The sequence below is a fragment of the Lemur catta genome, chromosome 7, assembly GCF_020740605.2.
Source record: "Lemur catta isolate mLemCat1 chromosome 7, mLemCat1.pri, whole genome shotgun sequence".
NCBI classification, from domain to species: domain Eukaryota; kingdom Metazoa; phylum Chordata; class Mammalia; order Primates; family Lemuridae; genus Lemur; species Lemur catta.
Genome location: NC_059134.1, coordinates 17,503,753 through 17,523,461, shown reverse-complemented (window position 1 = coordinate 17,523,461; position 19,709 = coordinate 17,503,753). Strand labels below are relative to the sequence as shown.

General features: G+C 47.5%; 1 protein-coding gene across 5 annotated transcripts in view; it reads left to right on the top strand.

The window, feature by feature from the left end:
- GRAMD1B (GRAM domain containing 1B) overlaps positions 1–19,709 on the top strand; it is a 180,001-nt gene that overhangs the window by 8,563 nt on the left and 151,729 nt on the right. For 2 of the 5 annotated variants that reach the window (XM_045555764.1, XM_045555767.1), the window contains exon 1: positions 2,722–3,231. The exons of 1 other annotated variant lie outside the window; for it this stretch is intronic. In XM_045555764.1, coding sequence (XP_045411720.1) covers positions 2,882–3,231 — 350 coding nt within the window. In that variant the 5' untranslated portion in view covers positions 2,722–2,881. Of the gene's footprint in view, positions 1–2,721; positions 3,232–19,709 lie in introns of those variants that run through there. 2 more of the 5 variants (XM_045555765.1, XM_045555766.1) reach the window with 1 other exon arrangement.

Genomic DNA, 19,709 nt, shown 5'->3' with positions numbered 1-19,709 from the left:
TTCAAAGCAGGGCCCACTCATTATCACACTGGAGAGTGCCATCAGCAACAGAAACATCGGGAAGGGGCTGGGGTGTGTGTTTTGAATAGAGTTTTGACAGATGAAAAGGTTATGGCTTGGAGGAAAGAAGGGGCTGTGGGTGGAAGGGAGTGAGGACAGCCTTGGGGACCAGCAATGCTCTGGGTATCTGCTTCCCAACCAAGTGAGACCGTTTCAGATTTAGTTTGGAGGAGGTTTTCCCTCAGGCCAGGTGAAATGTAAATGATCATTCTCAGCCACTGCTGTGCCCACGGCTTAAATTAAATCTCATAGGATTTTAGGTCCAGAATCTATCGTGGGTGGGAAACTTGGCTGACATGTGTGGGAAGAGGGCGCTGGTGGCTCTTCTCCCTCTTTAGAGGCGTACATTGAAATTGAGTGCCTATGATGGCCCCCCGGGTGATCCTCCTTTTCCCCAAAATACCCATCAGATCTTCTGTCCTCTGTCTTGTGGACCCTCCTTTTATTTTATTTTTTTGCCTCCAAGTGAATGGCAGTGTCCCAGCTTCCTTTCTCCCTGAAAAGCCCTGCGACCCCTATCTCCTCTATCAACAGCCTGCGCAACAGGCAGGTTCCTTGAACTGGGAACTTATCGGGTGCCCTGCAAAGCGCTCGTCCTTGCAGGAAATCCAAGGCTGTAAACAAACTCTGGGGAACCTTGGCTTAGCTCTGGATCCTGAAGTGTGGAGTTACAGCCTAGCCTCCTCAGCTTCCCTGGAGCCGGAAGAGGTGTCCTGCTCCTCGCCAGGCCTGACACCTGAGGGGAAGGAGTTTCTGCTTTCTGTGCCACGTCCGGGAGTTAAAATAGAATGATACCAAGTCATTCCTGAGAGAGCCAATGGCCGGATGTGAAGAGTCAGAAACAGGCCGATGTTCTGGGGAGCCATTTATGGGTGGGCCTGGCCTTGGCTTTTCAGCCACAATATCTCTCTCCCTGAGCAAGATGTACTTCTCTCGGTTTCCTGGGCTCTCGGAGGTTGCGCAATGTCAGGATCCTTGGGCTTCTCCGCACGTGGCATTGCAGGGCATGGTGGACTCATGGCCAGCTGTCACCCCTGATGCTCTGCTGAATTTCAGGGATGTACTTACTTGCAGTGAATTCTTGTGGTCTTTAGGGATGTGATTTTTCCTCAGCTTTGGGGCACCTGTGAAATGTGACCTCTGTCCTGGCACAAAAGGTGGAAATGGGACTCACACAGAGGGGCAGAGAAGAGGGGTGGATCAAAGTGTGGACTTCATGGTGTACTCTTTGGTGCTTCTCATGGTCTATTTTAAGTTACTTATGGAAGAGGCAAATGCACCAGGCTAGGGTGGGGGAGGATGGGTACTACAGCCTCTACTCTAGAAGTTGGGCTGGGTTAGATTCAGTTGCGACAGAGAGGGCCTAAGAAGGGTGGATCAGTTCTAGGGCTGTGGATCTCCTAGGGCCATATCTGGGTCTAGAGAGTGAGTGGTTCAGCACATTTTGAGACATTGCCAGGACTGATCCAGACTTTCTAGATTCCATGACCTGGGGGCATACTAGACTTTGTGGTCCAGTCCATGCCCCTGGCAGGCTGAAGCAAACATGAAGCAGCCTCCAGGAATCTGAGAGGGGTGCACTGGACTCCCTCAACTCCTTGGGCTCTGCTGGATGCATCGCCCTGCGGGTGCTCACCCTCCTCTCATTTCATCCTGTGCTTGCGGCTATGGTACAGGCAGCCTCGCTCAGGATTTGCAGGGTTCAGTCCCTTTTCCTTACTGGTCCTGTGTGTCCTGTGTTTCTCAGATCCTACTGTCTGTCCTTCCTTGGTATGTCATGTCTGGTGTCCTCAGCTCATGCCTCAGGAGCACTGTCCCCTCTTCTCAGCTTGTCATTTTGGAAGCAGCCTCCAGGAACCTTGCTCTCTTGCTCTGACTATGCCTATGCTTCCCGTGCCACCACCCCCAATAATTCAAAGTACCTTTCTTAGGAGAAGAGAATCCAGTTGAAAAGTCTACCAGTTTTCCCTCAACTCTATCATGGCTTGAGAGAGGACTGAATTCATTGATTCTCCTCCCCCCGCACCCCCTTCCCCCAAGGAAAAAGGAGGGAGTTCAACTAATGAGAGCTGCCTGGCCAATCGTTGCTCTGAGAAAGTTTGGTTTGTGATCCTGTTTCATTAGGCTGATTGGAGCAGCCCTGACTGGGAGGTAGAGTCCCTCCCCAAGTGACTCCGTGTACAGTTACACTAGCAGCCGCCTATGCGTGCCCTTTCAGGATAGCGGCCCCCCCAGCCCCCTCCCCCGCTCCTCCTCCTCCTTTTTTGTTTTTATCCAGTGTCTCGCTTCCTCTCTCTCTCTCTCTTTCCCTCTCCCTCCACCCACCACTGCCTCTTCCTCCTGCTCTCACCTCCCTGCAGCGCCAAGCCGGCTCCCCAACCTGGTCTGCCGAACGCAAAGCGCTGAGAGTTTGCCGCGCCGCCCCCTGGGGCCCCGGGCTGCCGAGTCCCGCACCGGCAGAGACGCCAGCAAGCGCGCGCGCGCAGCGGAAGACAAACAAGCGGGCGCGAGAGGGGAGCCCCGGGAGAGCGGCCGGGGCGCTGGCGCTCGGCTCCCGACGCGCCCGGGGGCCTCGCCGGCGGCGGACGGCCGGGAGGACGCGCGCTCGGAAAAGTTAGACTCCTGGCGGCGGCGCGCCGCGTCCCTTCCTCCCGGCGCCCCGGGAAAAGGAACTTGCTCTTCTAGCAGCTGGAGCGGCGAGCGTTCCCTGACGTGAGACGGGGAGAGTGTGCCGCGGGGCCAGGGGTGGGGACAGCAAGCGGGAGACGCGCGCGAGGCAGCCGGCGGAGGGCGCAGAGCGAGCGCGGAGGCGACGGCCCCCATGCCGGCGGCCAACATGATGGAGAACCTGCAGCTGCCCGCCCTGCAGGTGCCCGAGTCGCAGGGCGCGCCCGAGGGCAGCCCGGCCTGGTCCAGCTCGTCCACCCCCACGCTCCGCCGCCGGCGCTTCAAGATGCGCCGCATGAAGAACGTGCAGGAGCAGAGCCTGGAGGCCGGGCTGGCCCCCGGCAAGGAGTTCCTGCAGCTGCCGTCCATCGAGATCACGCCCTCCAGCGACGAGGACACCCCGTGGTCCAACTGCTCCACACCCAGCGCTTCCCCGCGCCGAAAACGCTTCCTCCTCCGCAAGTGGCTGAGGGTGAGGGAGCGGAAGGAGTGCAGTGAAAGCAGGTACGTCCCTGTTCCGCCCCAGCCTCTTCCCCTCCCCTCCACCCCTCCCCACGGCCGCGCAGGGCCCCGGGGCATCTTGGCGGAAACTGCTAGGAGGCAAGCAGCCGCGGGTCACCAGAGGCAGGTTCAGGCGCTGTGCCTGGTCCCGGGGCCAGTGGCACCTCAGCTTCCCCACGTGTCACCCTTCTCCCTTACTTGGGGCTTCACGCAGCTTTCCATCTCCCTTGATCCTCACAGCAAAATGAATTAAAAAAAAATAGCACTTAATAGTTGAGCCCTTACCATGTTTGGGCCCCTATGTTGAACATGTACCTCTAAATTCCATCCCCTGCGCAAACTCTCTGGGGTAGGTACTGCCATGATTCCCACTTTACAGATGGAGATAGCGGAGGGCTAGGGAAAGGTTAAGCGGCTCCTCCACTTAGACTTACATTTCTGAATTCCGTTTCAGTTTTTTTTTTTTTTTTTTTTGAGACAGAGTCTCACTTTGTTGCCCGGGTTAGAGTGCCCTGGCGTCAGCCTAGCTCACAGCAACCTCAAACTCCTGCCTCAGCCTCCCGAGTAGCTGGGACTACAGGCATGCGCCACCATGCCCGGCTAATTTTTTCTATATGTATTTTTTTAGTTGTCCAGATAATTCATTTCTATTTTTAGTAGAGACGGGGTCTCACTCAGGCTGGTCTCGAACTCCTGACCTCGAGCGATCCACCCGCCTCGGCCTCCCAGAGGGCTAGGATTACAGGCGTGAGCCACCGCGCCCGGCCCCGTTTCAGTTTTTATTATTTTATGTTTGGCCACACCGGGTTGCCTTAACTGACACACATGTATGGAGGTGGAGTATGCGCATTGAGTGAGTCACATTTCCTACCACATTAGAGTCTTTAGACACCTAGGCTCCGTACACACCACTGTCGTTTGTGCCACCTGCTTTTTTGCTTAGGTAAATGCGGCATCTGAGTGATGAGAGAACTTTGAACTTCCTTCACGCAGAGAATGGGTGTAGGAAAACCATGGGGCAGTTCCATACAGCCTGTCAGAAGAGCCTCAGGGAGTTGTGTTTGAGCCAAGCCCCTCACCTGGGGGAGGACAGGGAGTCCTCACTGGCTCATTGGTACCATGTACCCTACGCATTTACTTGCAGACTCTAGGGCCCTGTCTCAACGTGATTTGTGCTTTTGTGTGGGGCAACTGAGTCATTGACCAACTTCCCCAGGATTCCCTTCAATCTGTTCAATTTCATTCATTTCAATTCAACAGGTGTTTATTGAGTGTTTTTTGTGAGCCCAGTCTGGCACCAGTGTGGTGGTGATGTTGAGCAGGGTGTGGGAGGGCTGGGTAGAGTGAGGGGTGCATCCTAAGAAGGAAGATGCAAGGACACCTCAATAAGAAATTAAGACCTGTGAGTTTGACTCGTGTTGAGGAGATGGAGCCACTGGAAGACATATATTGTGCTGTATGGTACTGATTTTACAAGAAAAGAGAGAGCCCTGGAGAAGTAGGGGAAGACTTCTGGGAGGAAGAGGCTCAAACCGTGACAAGTACAGAGCGGTAGCAGGAAACAGCAGGAAAAGTATGCAGTCAGGTGCATAAGTCCAGCTGAGGGGAACAGTATGAACAAGGGCAGAGGAAACAGGGCGAGCCACTTGTCTTGAGGGGGCACTGAGGAGTAGGGGCTGGGTTATGCAGAAGATGAGCCTTGTGAGCCTTCTAGAGTTTCTCTCTGCTGTATGCAATGGCTGGGGCATGGTTCTCCCTGCAGGTGAAGATAGAGAGCTTTGTTCTAGGGCTTTTTGTGACCCTAGGGGTAGCAGTTCTTTCTGTTTTGGTACTTCATCCTGCTGCCTTTTCCAGAGTAGAGGGAAGTGGGGCAAGCTTAGTTGGGAGCTAATCTTGAACTAAAGTAGTTTGTCACGGCTTGTCAGCTTTTCCTTCCAATGTAAGAGAACCTAAAAAAGACCCTATTTTGACCTTGAGATTCTGCCATGTATACTGAGGACAAAGTATGGTGAAAAGAATTGGGTGTGGTGGTACATGCCTATACTTCAGGCTACTGAGGTTCTAGGATCACTTGAGTCCAGGAGTTCGAGGCCGCAGTGCGTTATGATTGTGCCTGTGAAAAGCCACTGCACTCCAGCCTGGGCGACATAGTGAGACCTTGCCTCTAAAAATAAATAAATATGAGTGGAAAAGTCTTGCATTGCTGGGTAGGTGAGGGATGGGGGTAGATTTGATTAGCTTTAAGAAAGGTATTGCTGGTTGTTCTTTTGTTTGTTTGTTTGTTTTTTGAGACAGAGTGTTACCCTGTTGCCCAGGTGAGTGCTGTAGCATCAGCCTAGATCACAGCAACCTCAAACTCCTGGGCTCAGGTGATCCTTCTGCCTCAGCCTCCTGGGTAGCTGGGACTACAGGTGCACGCCACTATGCCCAGCTAATTTGTTCTATTTTTAGTAGAGACAGGGTCTTGCTTTTGCTCAGGCTGGTCTTGAACTCCTGACCTCAAGCAATCCTCCCACCTTGGCCTCCCAGAGTGCTAGGATTACAGGGGTGAGCCACCTCGCCCGGCCGGTATTCCTGGTTTTGAGAGTTGTCTGAGGGTACAGTGGAATCTTAATTTCTGTTGCAGTGGGGAACATATCCTTAAAATTGGACAGGGTTTTCACCCCCTACCTGTAGTTGAGACAGTTATTTTAAATGGTGGCTTGTGGTATTAGAAGAATATATGTATATATGTAGAAAAGGCAGACTCTGGGTTTGAACCCAAATTTGTCTGACTCAAATCTCTGCTCTTAACCACTAGTACACTGTTGGAATCTATCAGGATTGTGTCTAAAATAAAACTCCATCATTTAGGCCTTGGAGAAGGAAGGCTTCTTGGAAAGAAAAGAAGGCATCAAGTGAGTAGGGTGCTTGCAGATACCTCCCAGGATGGCCTGAGAAGGCATTGGCATTTAGGGGTAATAGAGTACGAGGAATATTGGACTTAAGGTCAGAAGACTTTACATTTAAGTTCTGTCATTGATTAGCTACAGAGCCTCGGACACCTCACTTTACCTCCATGAGTTTCACCTTCTTTGTCTGTGGAAGGGGATATCTGTGGGTTAATGGGAGCTCTCAAGAGGAATGCGTGTGAAAATGTTTTGCAGACTTCCTCTTGCTGTTTAAGGGTGAAGGCTTGTCATCATTCTGTGAGTCTCTCACATGGAATAGATGTTTGTTTAAAAGTATGAGGTTACATACTCACGTCTCCCAGAGCAGCACCTAGGACTCCTCACGTTATGTGATTTGGAAATGATGACTGGAAAATGGTGCTCTGGCCTGGATTAGGGGGAATTAGCATTCCAGGCCCAGCATGACATTTTCACATTCCCTAGCGGAAATCTACCTCTCCACAACAGAGAAAAAACACCTTTCAGGCTTGCCATGGAATTCATTCTTAAGTGGTAGAAGGCAAGGGGTGGAGAGGGCCACAGCTTGTGAATTTTAACTGCACAAAGTTGAAGATATAAAGGGGATCAGGAGATCCTTTCTTGTCCTTAAATCCTAGGAAGAAGGAAGCGGTGAAAATTTGAAGTTAGCTTGATGGTGGATCCAAGGACTACAGCGCTGAAATACTCCGAGTCCGATCTTATCCATTTTTTTTTAATTTTTATTTTTTTTAGAGGTGGAGTTTTGCTGCATCACCTAGGCTGGAGTGCAATGGGTATGATTAATGATAGCTCACTGCAGCCTAGAATTCCTGGGCTCAAGCGATCCTCCTGCCTCAGCCTCCCAAGTAGCTGGGACTACAGGCACATGCCACTGTGCCCAGCTAATTTTGAAAATTTTTGTAGACACAGGGTTTCACTGTGTTGCCCAGTCTGGTCTTATTCATGAATCTGGGAAAATTTCCTACAGATGAGTCTAGAGCTGAGTTTTTTTAACTTTAAGCTTTATTGAGATATAATTTATGTAACACACAATTCACCTATTTAAAGTGTATAATTCAATGGCTTTTAGTATATTCATAGATACATGCAACCATCACCACAGTCAATTTTAAAATAATTTTGTCACCTCACAAAGAAACTGATACCCTTTAGCTACCACTCTCAATCCCCCGTCTTCTGTGTCCTCAGCCCTAGACAACCACAAATCTACTTTCTATGGAGAGCTGCGTTTTGAAGGGAGATCAAACACCTGTTGGTCACAGCAGTTTGGATGTGATTGTGTGAAGATGGGAATGAATGTCCAGGTGAGATCTTGTTGAGGAATGTGGACAAATGAGGGTGGTGAGACTGACAGACAGACTGCAATTTATGCCCAAGAAGAGTTTGAATTTCCAAGAATTAGTCAGTTTATGCCCAAGAAGAGTTTGAATTTCAATGAATTAGTCAGTTATCAAAATGTATTGAGATCTTATGTACAAAATGTTTTCTATACGAAGAGGATTCAGCTGAAGGGAGAGCTAGTGTAGATTCTGGAGCTTGGGAGAGACATGCTCAGAGGACTATTCGAGGCAATTAATTCCTGCTGTTCTGTGTATCTCGGTGGAAGTGTGGCGAGGTGGAGGCCCAAAGCCTTGCGCTGTTCTTTCAGTGTTCTAACTGGGAAACATAGTCTTAACCACCATTTAGCATAGGATGGCACAATTCTTTTGCTGGCCATGTCGCCTTCTGAGCTCAGGGAATAATGTAGTCTGAAGTTGCTGGGGTAAGCTCTTAGAATTAATACCTGCATGTCTCCCTAAATCCCTTGCCCAAAAGAGGTTGTGGTTATTGTTCAGAACCCAAACTCACTTTGGGAGGCCAAGGCAGGAGGATCGCTTGAGTCCAGGAGTTCGAGACCAGCCTGGGCAACATAGTGAGACTCCAGTCTCTACAAAAAAAATTTGTTTTTAAAATGGCCAGGCATGGTGGTGCATGCATGTTACTTGGAAGGCTGAGGTGGGAGGATAGCTTGAGCCCAGGAGTTCAAGGTTACAGTGAGCTATGATTGTGCCACTGCACTCCAGCCTGGGTGACAGAGAGAGACCTAGTCTCTATTTACAAAAAGCCAAGCTGGAGATCAGAGCCCCTCTCTGACCTGCTGGTTTCAGAAAAGTCAGAAATTGGATGGAGCCACATTTTCCAGGATGGCGTCTGGCCATCACCCTCCAGAGGGGGCCGGGAAAGCTGACGAGGGGCTGGTGAGTTGGGTGGTGGCCAACTGCAGGCTCTTTCTGGAGGACGCAGAAGCCCCTCTCTGCTTCTCTCTCCAGGGCACCCTCATTGTCCTCACCTTTCACACCATCCTTCCCTTAGCTGTTCTGTCCCCTCTTCTGCATAACACACCTACCCTGTCATGGTGCTAACAGTCTAGCAGGCTGGCAGCTAGAGAGTGAGTATTTTGCACCTGGAGCCTCAGGGTTTCTGCTCGGCTCCACATCTGACCGCCCATAGCAGCGCCTCTCATTGGTTGTGCCTGGCCGAGTAGGCGAGGTTGTGTCTCTGCTGCCAGCCCAGCCAGGGTGTGGTTTGCAGGTACTGAGGGTACATCATTGGCACATTTATCTTGATTCTTCATCCCCTTCCTCTGACCTCTGGAGGGAGACTTGCTTCGGGTTTCAGCTGCATTTCCAGGGGAGCAGGGTAATTTTGTGCATCTGAATGCTGTCCCCATCAGCCGGTCACTGTTCGTATAGCTCCCCACTCTGTGTGTGCCCTGCCACCTCAGAGAGGCACAGGGAGTGTAGGAGAGAGAGACTCATGTCCTACTTAAAACAAATGCAAAGGAGACCTGTGATTTGTCAGCAGTTGAGGTAAGTGCTCAGTGCTCAATAGGGTTAACTGGCAAAAACCTCCCCTAGATCCATAATTCCTTGAGGGCAGGGACTGGTCTTACTTTGTGCAGAGTTTTGTGCTAAGAGGCCTTAAATACATTTATCACATTTAATCCTCACAACCTCCGACAACCCCCAGGTAGCTTTTACAGCTCAGGAACCTGAAGTCGAGAGATCACTGTGCTTCTGCTCAAACAGAAGCAAGGCTGGGATTTGAACCATGTTCTTCTGATTCCAAAGCCTGAGCTCTTTACAGCTCTACTGTGCTGTCTCTTCCCTGGGGCTGGAAGCAGTTGGCCTGGCCCTTGCCTGCTTGAGAACGTGTAGATGTGGAGGGGGAGGTTCAGAAGGAAGGTAGGATCGTGGTCAGGAGGAAGGGAAGGCCGCAAAGAGGACGTGTATGGGGGTTGTGGGAAGTACAGCAGTGTGAGGACGATGCTGCTGGTCTAGGTGGACCGCTCCGTGAGAAGCAGCCAGCCTTTGGCTGTAGTTGTGGTTTCCATAGTAAAGCAATTTGTGGAAACTGAGATGGTGGAGATGCAGCCCTGTGGGCTGATTCACACTGGCCAGGTTCCTCTGTGGGAGTTGGTATTTTGAGAGTTTCCATGGTGGTTATGCGCTCAGAAAGTGCCAGTTACACATCAGGCAGGAGACTGGTATGAACGTGGGGCAGATGAACAGGTGGTCATTCTGCTCTACTTGGTTAGTTTCTCCCAAGTATTATGTATCCTCCAGTTGCTGTGCTGGTCACTGACAATTGCTCCTAGGGTAACTCAGAAGCTTTCATTAAGGCGTCTGAATGGCTAAGCTGCTAGTGGGGAATTTTCTTCCTGACCCCAGTGGGTGAACTGCTGGCCCTGAAGCAGGTGTTTGGATCCGGAGCCAAGGCTGGCCCAGAGAGCCCGGAGGTGGTTGCTGGGTTGCAGTGTGTGCCAGAGCTTTACGAAGTCTGAGGGCTTTTCCTGGGGCCGTTGCGGTAGTGTCGTGCCTTGCCAAGGGGCTCTTGTGCCTGGTGTGAGGAAGGACACAGCTTTTAATTGTCCTGGGGGGTCTGTGAGCCCTTCCCCCATGACTTCAGAGCCTGGAGGAAACTTCCTTCTCTCAGAGGAGACGGCAGAACTTCTCTCAAGGATGCAGAACAGAAAATCGAATGTGGGCTTCCAAGTGGGAGGAGGGAGGCAGGACGGAGGGCTTCGATCTGGTGAGGAGAGATGTCAGGCAATAGCCTGCCACCCCCATGCCACTGTAGGCAGCCACATGCCACCTCCTAAAGACATTCCTGATTTCAGACACTCTCTTCTGTTTTCAGACCATATGTCTGGATTTCGATTCAGATAATACAGTTAAAAATCATCACTAGGAAAATGTGGGTGTGCCTTTTGTGCCTTTGTGGAAGAGGAGAGGGATAAAGAAAACCGTGGGTTTTTCCTCTGAGGCCCAGACACATTTTTTGGTCAGATGGTGTGAAGCTCTTTTGCATCCTTTGCTTATACTCTGACCGGGCTGAGACTTCGTTGTTCAACCCCAATCTGTAGGTGAGATAAGGAAGTGAGATGACCAGGCACGTGACAGTGACAGAGCAGGGTTATGGGCTGGAACTCAGGCCTCTGACCTGAAGTCTTGGCCACTTTTTAACTGACCATTCATATCTCTGGAGCATCCTCGTTCCTGTTAAGTTCTCTCCATCTCAGAAAATCGCTGTGGTCAAACCTGTTTCCAACCTGGTGCCTCTTAACCTCCACAACCTGACCACACGAGATTTTCCATCTTGCTGCTGGTTGGCAAGTTTAGCCAGGAAATGACAGGCCAATTGAGGGGACCAGACAAACAGCAGCCTACTTGGGTTTTCCCCTTTCTTTTGCAACAGTGGAAAAAGAATTTGCCTGGGGGCCTGGTTTCAGGATGATAACCCTTGCAATATTGGCCCCAGCAACTGGGAAAATACTGAAAGACAATGGATGATTAGTTTAGTGACACACTTTTGAGCCTCCCCAGAAGTCTTCCAGCTTGGCTTAAAAGAAATAATTTTTTATACTATAAAAGTCAATGAATATTGTATGTCTAATATTAATAAACTAGCTAGTTAATTGTAAAATTTTGGATAGTAGGAAAGAGGAAAGTAGTTCATAATTTTACTGTGCTAACCCAACCATTATGGGCATGTTTGGTGTATTATCTCCAAGTATTTTTTCTCGTTCAAATTTTCTTTTTAACTGAGCACTTTTCTCTTTCGTCTGCTCTTCTGTGCCTTGTACCTGTAGAAGGTAAGGGAGAACATTGGTGCATAGGTTGAGGATAGAGAAGTCTAAAGGAAAGATCAAACTCTGCTTTTTCTTTGTTTTCTTTCCCTCCCTCCCTCCCTCCCTTCCTTCCTTCCTTTCTTTTCTTTTCTTTGATACAAGGTCTCACTCCATTGCCCAGGCTGCAGTGCAGTGGCCTGATCACAATCATAGCTCACTGAAGCCTGGAACCCCGGGGCTCAAACGATCCTCCTGCCTCAGCCTCCCGAGTAGCTGGGATTACAGGTGCATACCACCATGCTTGGCCTCTCTTTTCATACTCTGAACACAGAATATTTCTGTGACCAGATGTTGTGAGGGTTTTTCTTCACATGCCATGCAATTCTCCAGCAGACACTAACTGGGTTCCTGTAGTTCAATCCAATTCTGATGCTGTCTACATACAGATAGTGTCTGATCCCACAGGTTGAGGGCTCAGCCCCACGAGACTGCCCCCACTTCAGATACCAGTTCCAAGTTCTGGCCCCCTGTATTTCTGACTGCTGGTGTTAATGGGAAAAATGGCAAACTGTAAAATAATTTAAACAGGTTTATTCTGAGCCAAATATATGTGACTATGGGCCTGGGGTGCCACACCCAGGAAGCCTTGAGTAAGTGGTCCTGAGGCGGTTGGGTTGCAGTTTGGTTTTATACATTTTAGGGAGGCAAGAATTGCTGGTAAAATCATAAATTAACACATGGAAAGTGTACATTGGTTTGTCCCCAAAAGGCAGAACATCTCAAGGGGTTGGGGGGAATGCTTATAGGTCATAGGTAAGTTCAAAGATTCTTTGATTTGTAATTGGTTAAAGAAATAAAGCTTTGTCTAAAGGCTTGCAATGTTTGAAGTTAAAATAAAGAAGTCTGTTAATCAGAGACAAGTCATAATATACCTACTCAAGTGATCTGTCAAACAAATTGATGACCTGCAGGTGTGATTTAACATTTGCCTTGTATGGCCTTAGGTCCTGTTAATTTAGTATGTTATTGCCATACAGAGTGTGTTTTGTCAGTCTGTGTTTTAAAATTAATTCTGGTCAATTGTATCTAAACTCCAAAAGGGAGGAGGTATAAAGAGGCCTGTCTGACCTCCCTCCCTTCCCTTCATGTCTAGGAACGCAGTTTTAAGATTTTTCTGAGGTTCCTTTGGCCAAGAAGGGTCTGTTCACTCAGCAGGGGGGCTTAGGATTTTATTTTAGTTCACATCAGCTACAAACTGGGGTTCCTGACCCTATTTTTGGGTTCAATTAATTTGCTAGCATGGCTCACAGAACTCCGGGAAATGCTTCTATTTACTGGTTTATTATAAAGGGTTCAGAGGAACAGCCAGATAAAGAGGTATACAGGGCAAGGCATGGGGGCTTAGGGGGACACGGATCTTCTGTGCTCTCTCGGGACATGCCACCTTCCCAGCACCTCCAGGAATTCAGCAACCCTGAAGCTTAGCAAATCCCCTTGCCCAATAGTTTTTGTAGAGTTCCAACCCTCTAATCCTCTAACCACTTGCTCTTTCTGGCCCCATCTTGAGACTATCCAGGGCCCTACCCTAAGTCACCTCACTAGCATAAACTCCAGTGTTATATGGTGTTATACAGGGGCTCATTATGAATAACAAAAGACACTCCTATCACTCAGGAAATTACAAGGGTTTTAGGAGTTCTGTGACAGGAACCAAGGACAAAGATCAAATATATTTCATGTATACTATAGGCCATCTCCTGGTCTTTGATCACAGACCTCTTATAATGAAAAGATGGTAACAGTTAAAAGATAGTGGCACATTACCAGAGTCCCATTCAGTCATTAATTATCAGTCCAATCCATCATTATATTGTGTGAAAATGTACCCCCTTGTGAGGATGCTAAGGTTTGCAGTTTTCCAGTTCATCTTACCGGGTTCCAAAAGCAGGAGTGGTCTCAGCAACGCCTGGCTTCATCCTTCCGAGTGTCTGGTGTAATGGAGCTAAGAGAAAGTATCATTTCTTGCTCTGAGCCTCTTTCGAGGTGTTAGTGTAATATTGGATTTCCCTCATCACATAATCCATTTATTTATTTACCCTCAGCTACTCTTCCTCCCTTTCCATTTTGGCTTAAACTTTTCCACTTTTGGAAGGAACATTAGGTTCAGGCACTGTTCTGGTCCGGGTTACAGGCAGTAATACTAGCCTAGCCAAGTGCCTCTCCCTCAGTCCTCTCCCGTTCATAGAGTAGGGTTACATAGCTATAAAACTAGTGGGCTTTTGTCACCACTGGGTATTATCTGCATTTATGCTTCCCTCCCCCACTCCAGCTTTCTTCTGATGTGTATTTATTCTTAACCCCAATTTTGCCAGGTGAGATGAAGGTATAAGCTGCCCTATGAGGTCCTTTGAAATTCTGACATAAAGGGCCAGGTGCAGTGGCTCTATCCAGCTACTCGGGAGGCTAAGGCAGAAGGATTGATTGAAGCCGGGAGTTTGAGACCAGCCTGGGCAACATAGTGAAACCCTATCTCTACAAAAAGCTAAAAAAATTAGCCAGGCATGGTGGCACTTGCTCACTAGGGGTTTGAGGCTGCAGTGAGCTATGATTGTGCCACGGCACTCCAGCCTGGGTGATAGAGTGAGAGCTTGTTTCTTATAAAAAAAAAATTCTGATATAAAGGCTTAAAAATACAGTTACAGTGTCTTGCTTTGGAATCAAACCTGCTTCCAGCATGTGTAGTTGCAGCCTTGGTCCTGTGACCACTGCATCAGGTAGGAAAAAGAAAGTTGAGGTGATGTGAGGAAGACAGAAAGGAAAAAGAAGAAAAAAAACAAAGTACAGTCATCATACCAGCATTCTTTCCCCGCTTCTTTTCCCCAGATCTGCCATAAAAACAGGATAACTCCCAGAAGTCCCGCTTATGTTGAGTGTGAGTACACACTCAGGGAGTGGAAGCCAGCCCTTCATGCCTTTATCTCCCCATGTTTTAGACAACCAGTGTTTCAGTTGCTTGTTCTATTTCTCCCATCCAAATACTAACCAGGCCTGACCCTGCTTAGCTTCTGAGATCAGAAGAGATCGGCCACATTCAGGGTGGTGTGGCCGTAGACCTGTTCCATTTCTCTATCAAACTATTATTCTGAGGAGGATTTCTCTGCCCATTGTTGGACATTATAGACTGTAAAGTATATTCACTGGTCTGAGGAAATGATTGGACATCCAAACTGATGCAATACCCTTCTGTTTCATTTCTTTTATCGCCTCTGAGCGTTTGCATCTTCTACCAGGTAAGCAAAGCCCAGTCCAGAGTCAGGGTCTATTTTTGTCAAGACCCATTTGTAGCACCCCCAGGGCCATAGCATCAGTCTCACTTGCCAGCTGCGGCCTCCCCCACCCACCCCCCTGGGAATTTGCCCCATGGCTATCGACAGTCTCTGTCTCTTTTGCTGGCAGACAGCACCGTTCTTATTGGTATTTTGTGCCTCAGAAGGCACAAGAGGAACATTTCTAGATTCAGCCCATTTCTGTGCTGCTGCAGTACTCCCCGATCCACTCATTGCACGCACCCAGGTGGCCACATTAAGCGAGCACACGAGGCTGTCTGCTTGTCAATTCCAGTTACCTTCCAAACCTGGAAGCGGAGGGGATTCTCTGATGGTCGTTGACATGTCCTACTTAATGCACTGGCACATTCCACAGTGATTTCCACAGGCCGTGCTGCATGTGGGTGGGCATCCCTTTACCAGGCCAGGTGTCCCCTGCTCCCCTGCTTGATGTATGGCCAGGCCACTGCCCACGACGTAGGGGCACTTCGTCCATCATTGCTGGGAAAACAGCATGCAGTTCAGCCCACCGAGATGGTTTGTTTTTACCTTCCTCAGTCGGTGGCATCCTTCCAAACAGGATGTTTGTTCTCCGTGGAACTGTCATCTACAAACCCAGCGGCTCTTTGTTGGTCAGTCGAGAGCTGTTTATAGAGCACTGTCCCAGTGTGGATGGGATCCATCTGCTGCTCACACAGTTGCAGAGTCGGTCGTAGGGGAAAAGAGGCTTGTGAGCACCTCCTCCTTGCAGTCCCTAGACAGCATGATCCTGCATAAACCGTTTAAATTCTCTGGTCCAGAGTCCCAGTGTATTTTATCATTTTATAATAATACCAGTCAGATACAAGGTCCATCCCTGTAATACAATCAGGTAAAAAAGATGCAACCACTTCACATAAAGCCTGTTCAAATGTGTCAGTTCTATAAACTTTTACCTTAATTTCATCAACCCTTACATTCCTAGCCTCCATTAGGACTTTATTAATAGGTTTTTGTTTTATAGTACTAGGTAGGGGAAGTGCTCCCCAGCCAGACATAATATCCATTCTCATAAAACATTCAGGTAAGGGAGACACAACTCCTTTATATAAAGCTTGTTTAAACCTTCCAACTTTCATAGTCCATCAACCCTTACGCCTTTATGTTCTCTCAGTGTAATTGTAGCCCTGTCAGAGCTTCACCAATGGGTTTTGGTACCACAGAGCCTGAGGCTCTTATATCAGAAGTCCCAGGAACTTCCCTTCTCTGCCCCCTGACGCCATGTTACCCACTTTTGTACAAAAGGCTTTGGGTCAGGGTGGGAGGTGGGGCGCTGGTGTTTGAGCCAAGGGACCTTGGCCCTTTTGTCAGTATTTATCTTGATTAATCTGCCTATTGCCCCAGGCAATTTCAGATCAGATTTCCTCTTGTAATCTTTGCCTTCTGACTTTTTTTTTTTTAAAGAGACAAGGTCTAACTGTGCTGCCCAGGCTGGTCTCTAAATCCTAGCCTCAAGTGATCCTCTCATCCTGTCTCGTCCTCCCAAAGTGCTGGATTGCAGGCATGAGCCACCATGCCCAGCTGCCTTCTGACTTTTTAAATTTCTCCAGACTGGGGTAAATACAGCAAACATATTTGGTGCCCTTTAATGTTGGGGGACCAGCTGGGGCTCCGTTTAGTCCACCCTTTGATAGTGCTGTGTTAAGACCTTTGCTTTAACCCCATCAATATCCATTTTATCTTATTCCATTTCTTAATAACCGGCTAAATATTTCCAGCCTGCTGCACAAGTCTCATAACATACCCCTTTCTTTTTTTCTTTGTCTAACTCTTAGTCACCTTATTTCTTAATAACTGTTTAAAAGTTTCCACCTTGTCAGGTAGAGTCCTTTGATTCTTCCTTCCCTCTGCGTTTCCCTCGGGTTAATTAACCTGTGTTTTTATTAGTGTCTGTAAGACCCATGAGGGGACACTGAGACAGCAAATTCGATAAAGCTTTTTGGACTGTTAGCTCCGTTTTGCAGCAGTGAGGATACATGGGCTGCCCATACAAAAGGGGTCCCCTTAACCACAGCATTTATCGTGACCTGGGTAATGGGCATGCTCCACAGGTGAATATCCTGGTCTTCATAAGCCAGTCCCACATGCCTGGCATATGATGCCTATCAGCGGCTTCACTGTGGAGTTCTCCTTGGTATTTATAGGGGGAGAGGGACAGTCCTCCTCCTCAGGTTAAACAAACCTTACAGTGGCTCTTATCCAATCCACCAGGTTGGCTGTTCCCTGGGGAATAACCTCCTGTGTCTGGATCATTTACAGCCATCTGTGATTGTTCCATAGCAAGCTGTGTGTGGGACCTGCATCAACGAAAACATGCTCTTCCAATCTGCAGCTTTTCAAACCAAAGACCCCTACATTTGCTGCGCTCACGATCCTTTTTGGTAAAGATTCCTCGGGAAGCTAATGATAGCAATCTAGGAAATGGAACAATTTCATCACACTATCCCCCTGGTTTCAGCAGTCTCTTGGTTTTGTCCTCCCTTCACACTGACTGCCTTCTTGGTGACCAGAGGGCGTAAGGGTATTCTTCACTGTCTCTGCAACTGAGGCTCGTGGAGGAAGCTCAGACCAACTGAAATCTGAGCTTGGTCTATTGTCGAGGCCTGACTCAGTGCTCTCTTTTACTTTCATTTTAGCCATTTCAGATAACAATAACCAAGGGATTGTATATTTTGCTTTTTTCTTACTAGTTTCCATTTCCTTATGCATCCAGTGAACAAACTCCCCAGGAGTTGGATCTACGTCTAAATTCCAACTGGTAACTAAATTGATACGTTTTACCTTTAGGAACTGATCCGGCATAGCTGTGGCTCCAAACCAGGAGTGACCACAAGACCAGTCAGGAATCAGAGGGTCCTCATTCCTTATTCTTTCACCCTTTTTCTTCTGAAACCATGTTTCCCTGAGCCAGGGCCGTTCTAGCAAACCCCAATTCTGATACCAATTCTAAAGGAAAAAAATTGTTTTTTCTCTCCACTCACTCAACACAACATTTCTGTGACCAGATGTATGGTGATTTTTCCCCACACACCAAGCAGTTCTCCAGCAGACACCAGCCAGGTGCAGGCATACCTAGGAGATACTGTGGGTTCTGTTCCAGACCATCGCAATAAAACAGATAGGTCAATAAAGTGAGTCACATGGATTTTTTGGCTTCCCAGTGCATATAAAAGTCATATTTACACTATACTGTGGTCCATTCAGTGTGCAATAGCATGATGTCTAAAATACCAATGTACATATATTAATTGAAAAAATGCTTTATTGCTAAAAAGTACTAATGATTATCTGAGCCTTCAGTGAGTTGTAATCTTTTTGCTGGTGGAGGGTCTTGCCTTGAGATTGATTGATGGCTGCTGACTGATCAGGGTATTAGTTGCTGAAAGTTGAGGTGGCTGTGGCAATTCTTAAAATAAGACAACAATGAAGTTTGCCACATTGATTGGCTCTTCCTTTTCCGAAAGATTTCTCTGTAGCATGCAATGCTGTTTGATAGCATTTCACCCACAGTAGAACTTTCAAAATTGGAGTCAGTCCTCTCAAACCCTGCCACTGCTTTATCAATTAAGTTTATGTAATATTCTAAATCCTTTGTTGTCATTTCAACAATATTCACAGCATCTTCACCAGGAGTAGATTCCATATCAAGAAACCACTTTTTTTTTTTGCTTATCTATAATAAGCAACTCCTCATTCATTCAAATTTTATCATGAGATTGCAGCAATTCAGTCACATCTTCAGGCTCCACTTCTAATTCTCGTTCTCTTGCTGTTTCTACCACATCTGTAGTTACTTCCTCCACTGAAGTCTTGAACCCTCTAAGTCATCCATAAGGGTTGGAATCAACTTCTTCCAAACTCATGTTTTGTGTTGTTTTTATTTCAGAATATTATGGGGGTACAAACATTTTGGTTACATATAATGCCTTTGCCTCACCCAAGCCAGGGCTACAAGTGTGCCCTTCTCCCATATAGTGTGCTCCGTATACATTAGTTGGGAGTTTACCCACCCCCCTCCACCTGACTGGCACCCAGTGAATGTTACTGCCACGTGAGCACCTTAGTGTTGATCAGTTAGTACCACTTTGATGGCGAGTACATGTGATGCTTGTTTTTCCATTCTTGCAATACCTCACTTCGAAGGATGGGCTCAAGCTCTCCAGGATAACTAATATAAGAGATGCTAGTTTACCATTGTTTTTTGTAGTTGAGTAGTATTCAATGGTATACATATACCACATTTTATTAATCCACTCATGTACTGATGGACACTTGGGTTGTTTCCACATCTTTGCAATTATGAATTGTGCTGCCGTAAACATTCGAGTCTAGATGTCTTTATCATAGAATGTCCTTTTTTCCTTTGGGTAGATGCCTCGTAGTGGGATTGCTGGATCAAATGGTATTTCTAGTTTTAGCTCTTTGAGATATCGCTAAGTTACTTTCCACAGGGGTTGTACTAATTTGCAGTCCCACCAGCAGTGTAAGAGTGTTCCAGTCTCTCCATATCCATATCAGCATTTGTTGTTTTGGAACTTTTTGATAAAGGCCGTTCTCACTGGAGTTAGGTGATATCTCATTGTGGTTTTGATTTGCATTTCCCTAATGGTTAGAGATGTTGAACACCTTTTTATATGTTTGCTGGCCATTATTCTGTCTTCTTTTGAAAAGTTTCTGTTTGTGTCCTTTGCCCATTTATTCAAACTCACGTTAATGTTGATGGTTTGACTCCCTCTCATACATCATGAATGTTCTTAATGGGATCTAGAATGGTGAATCCCTTCCAGAAGGTTTTCAATTTACTTTTCCCAGATCCATCAGAGGAATCACCGTCTATGGAAGCTATAGCCTTACAAAATGTATTTCTTAAATAATAAGACTTGACATCGAACTTACTCTTTGATTCATGAACTGTGGAATGGATGTTGTGTTAGCAGGCATGAAGACAACATTAATGTTGAACATCTTCATCAGAACTCTTGGGTGACCAGGTGCATTGTCAATGGGCAGTAAGATTTCTGAAGGAATCTTTTTTCCTGAGCAGTAGGTCTCAATAGTGGGCTTAAAATATTTAGT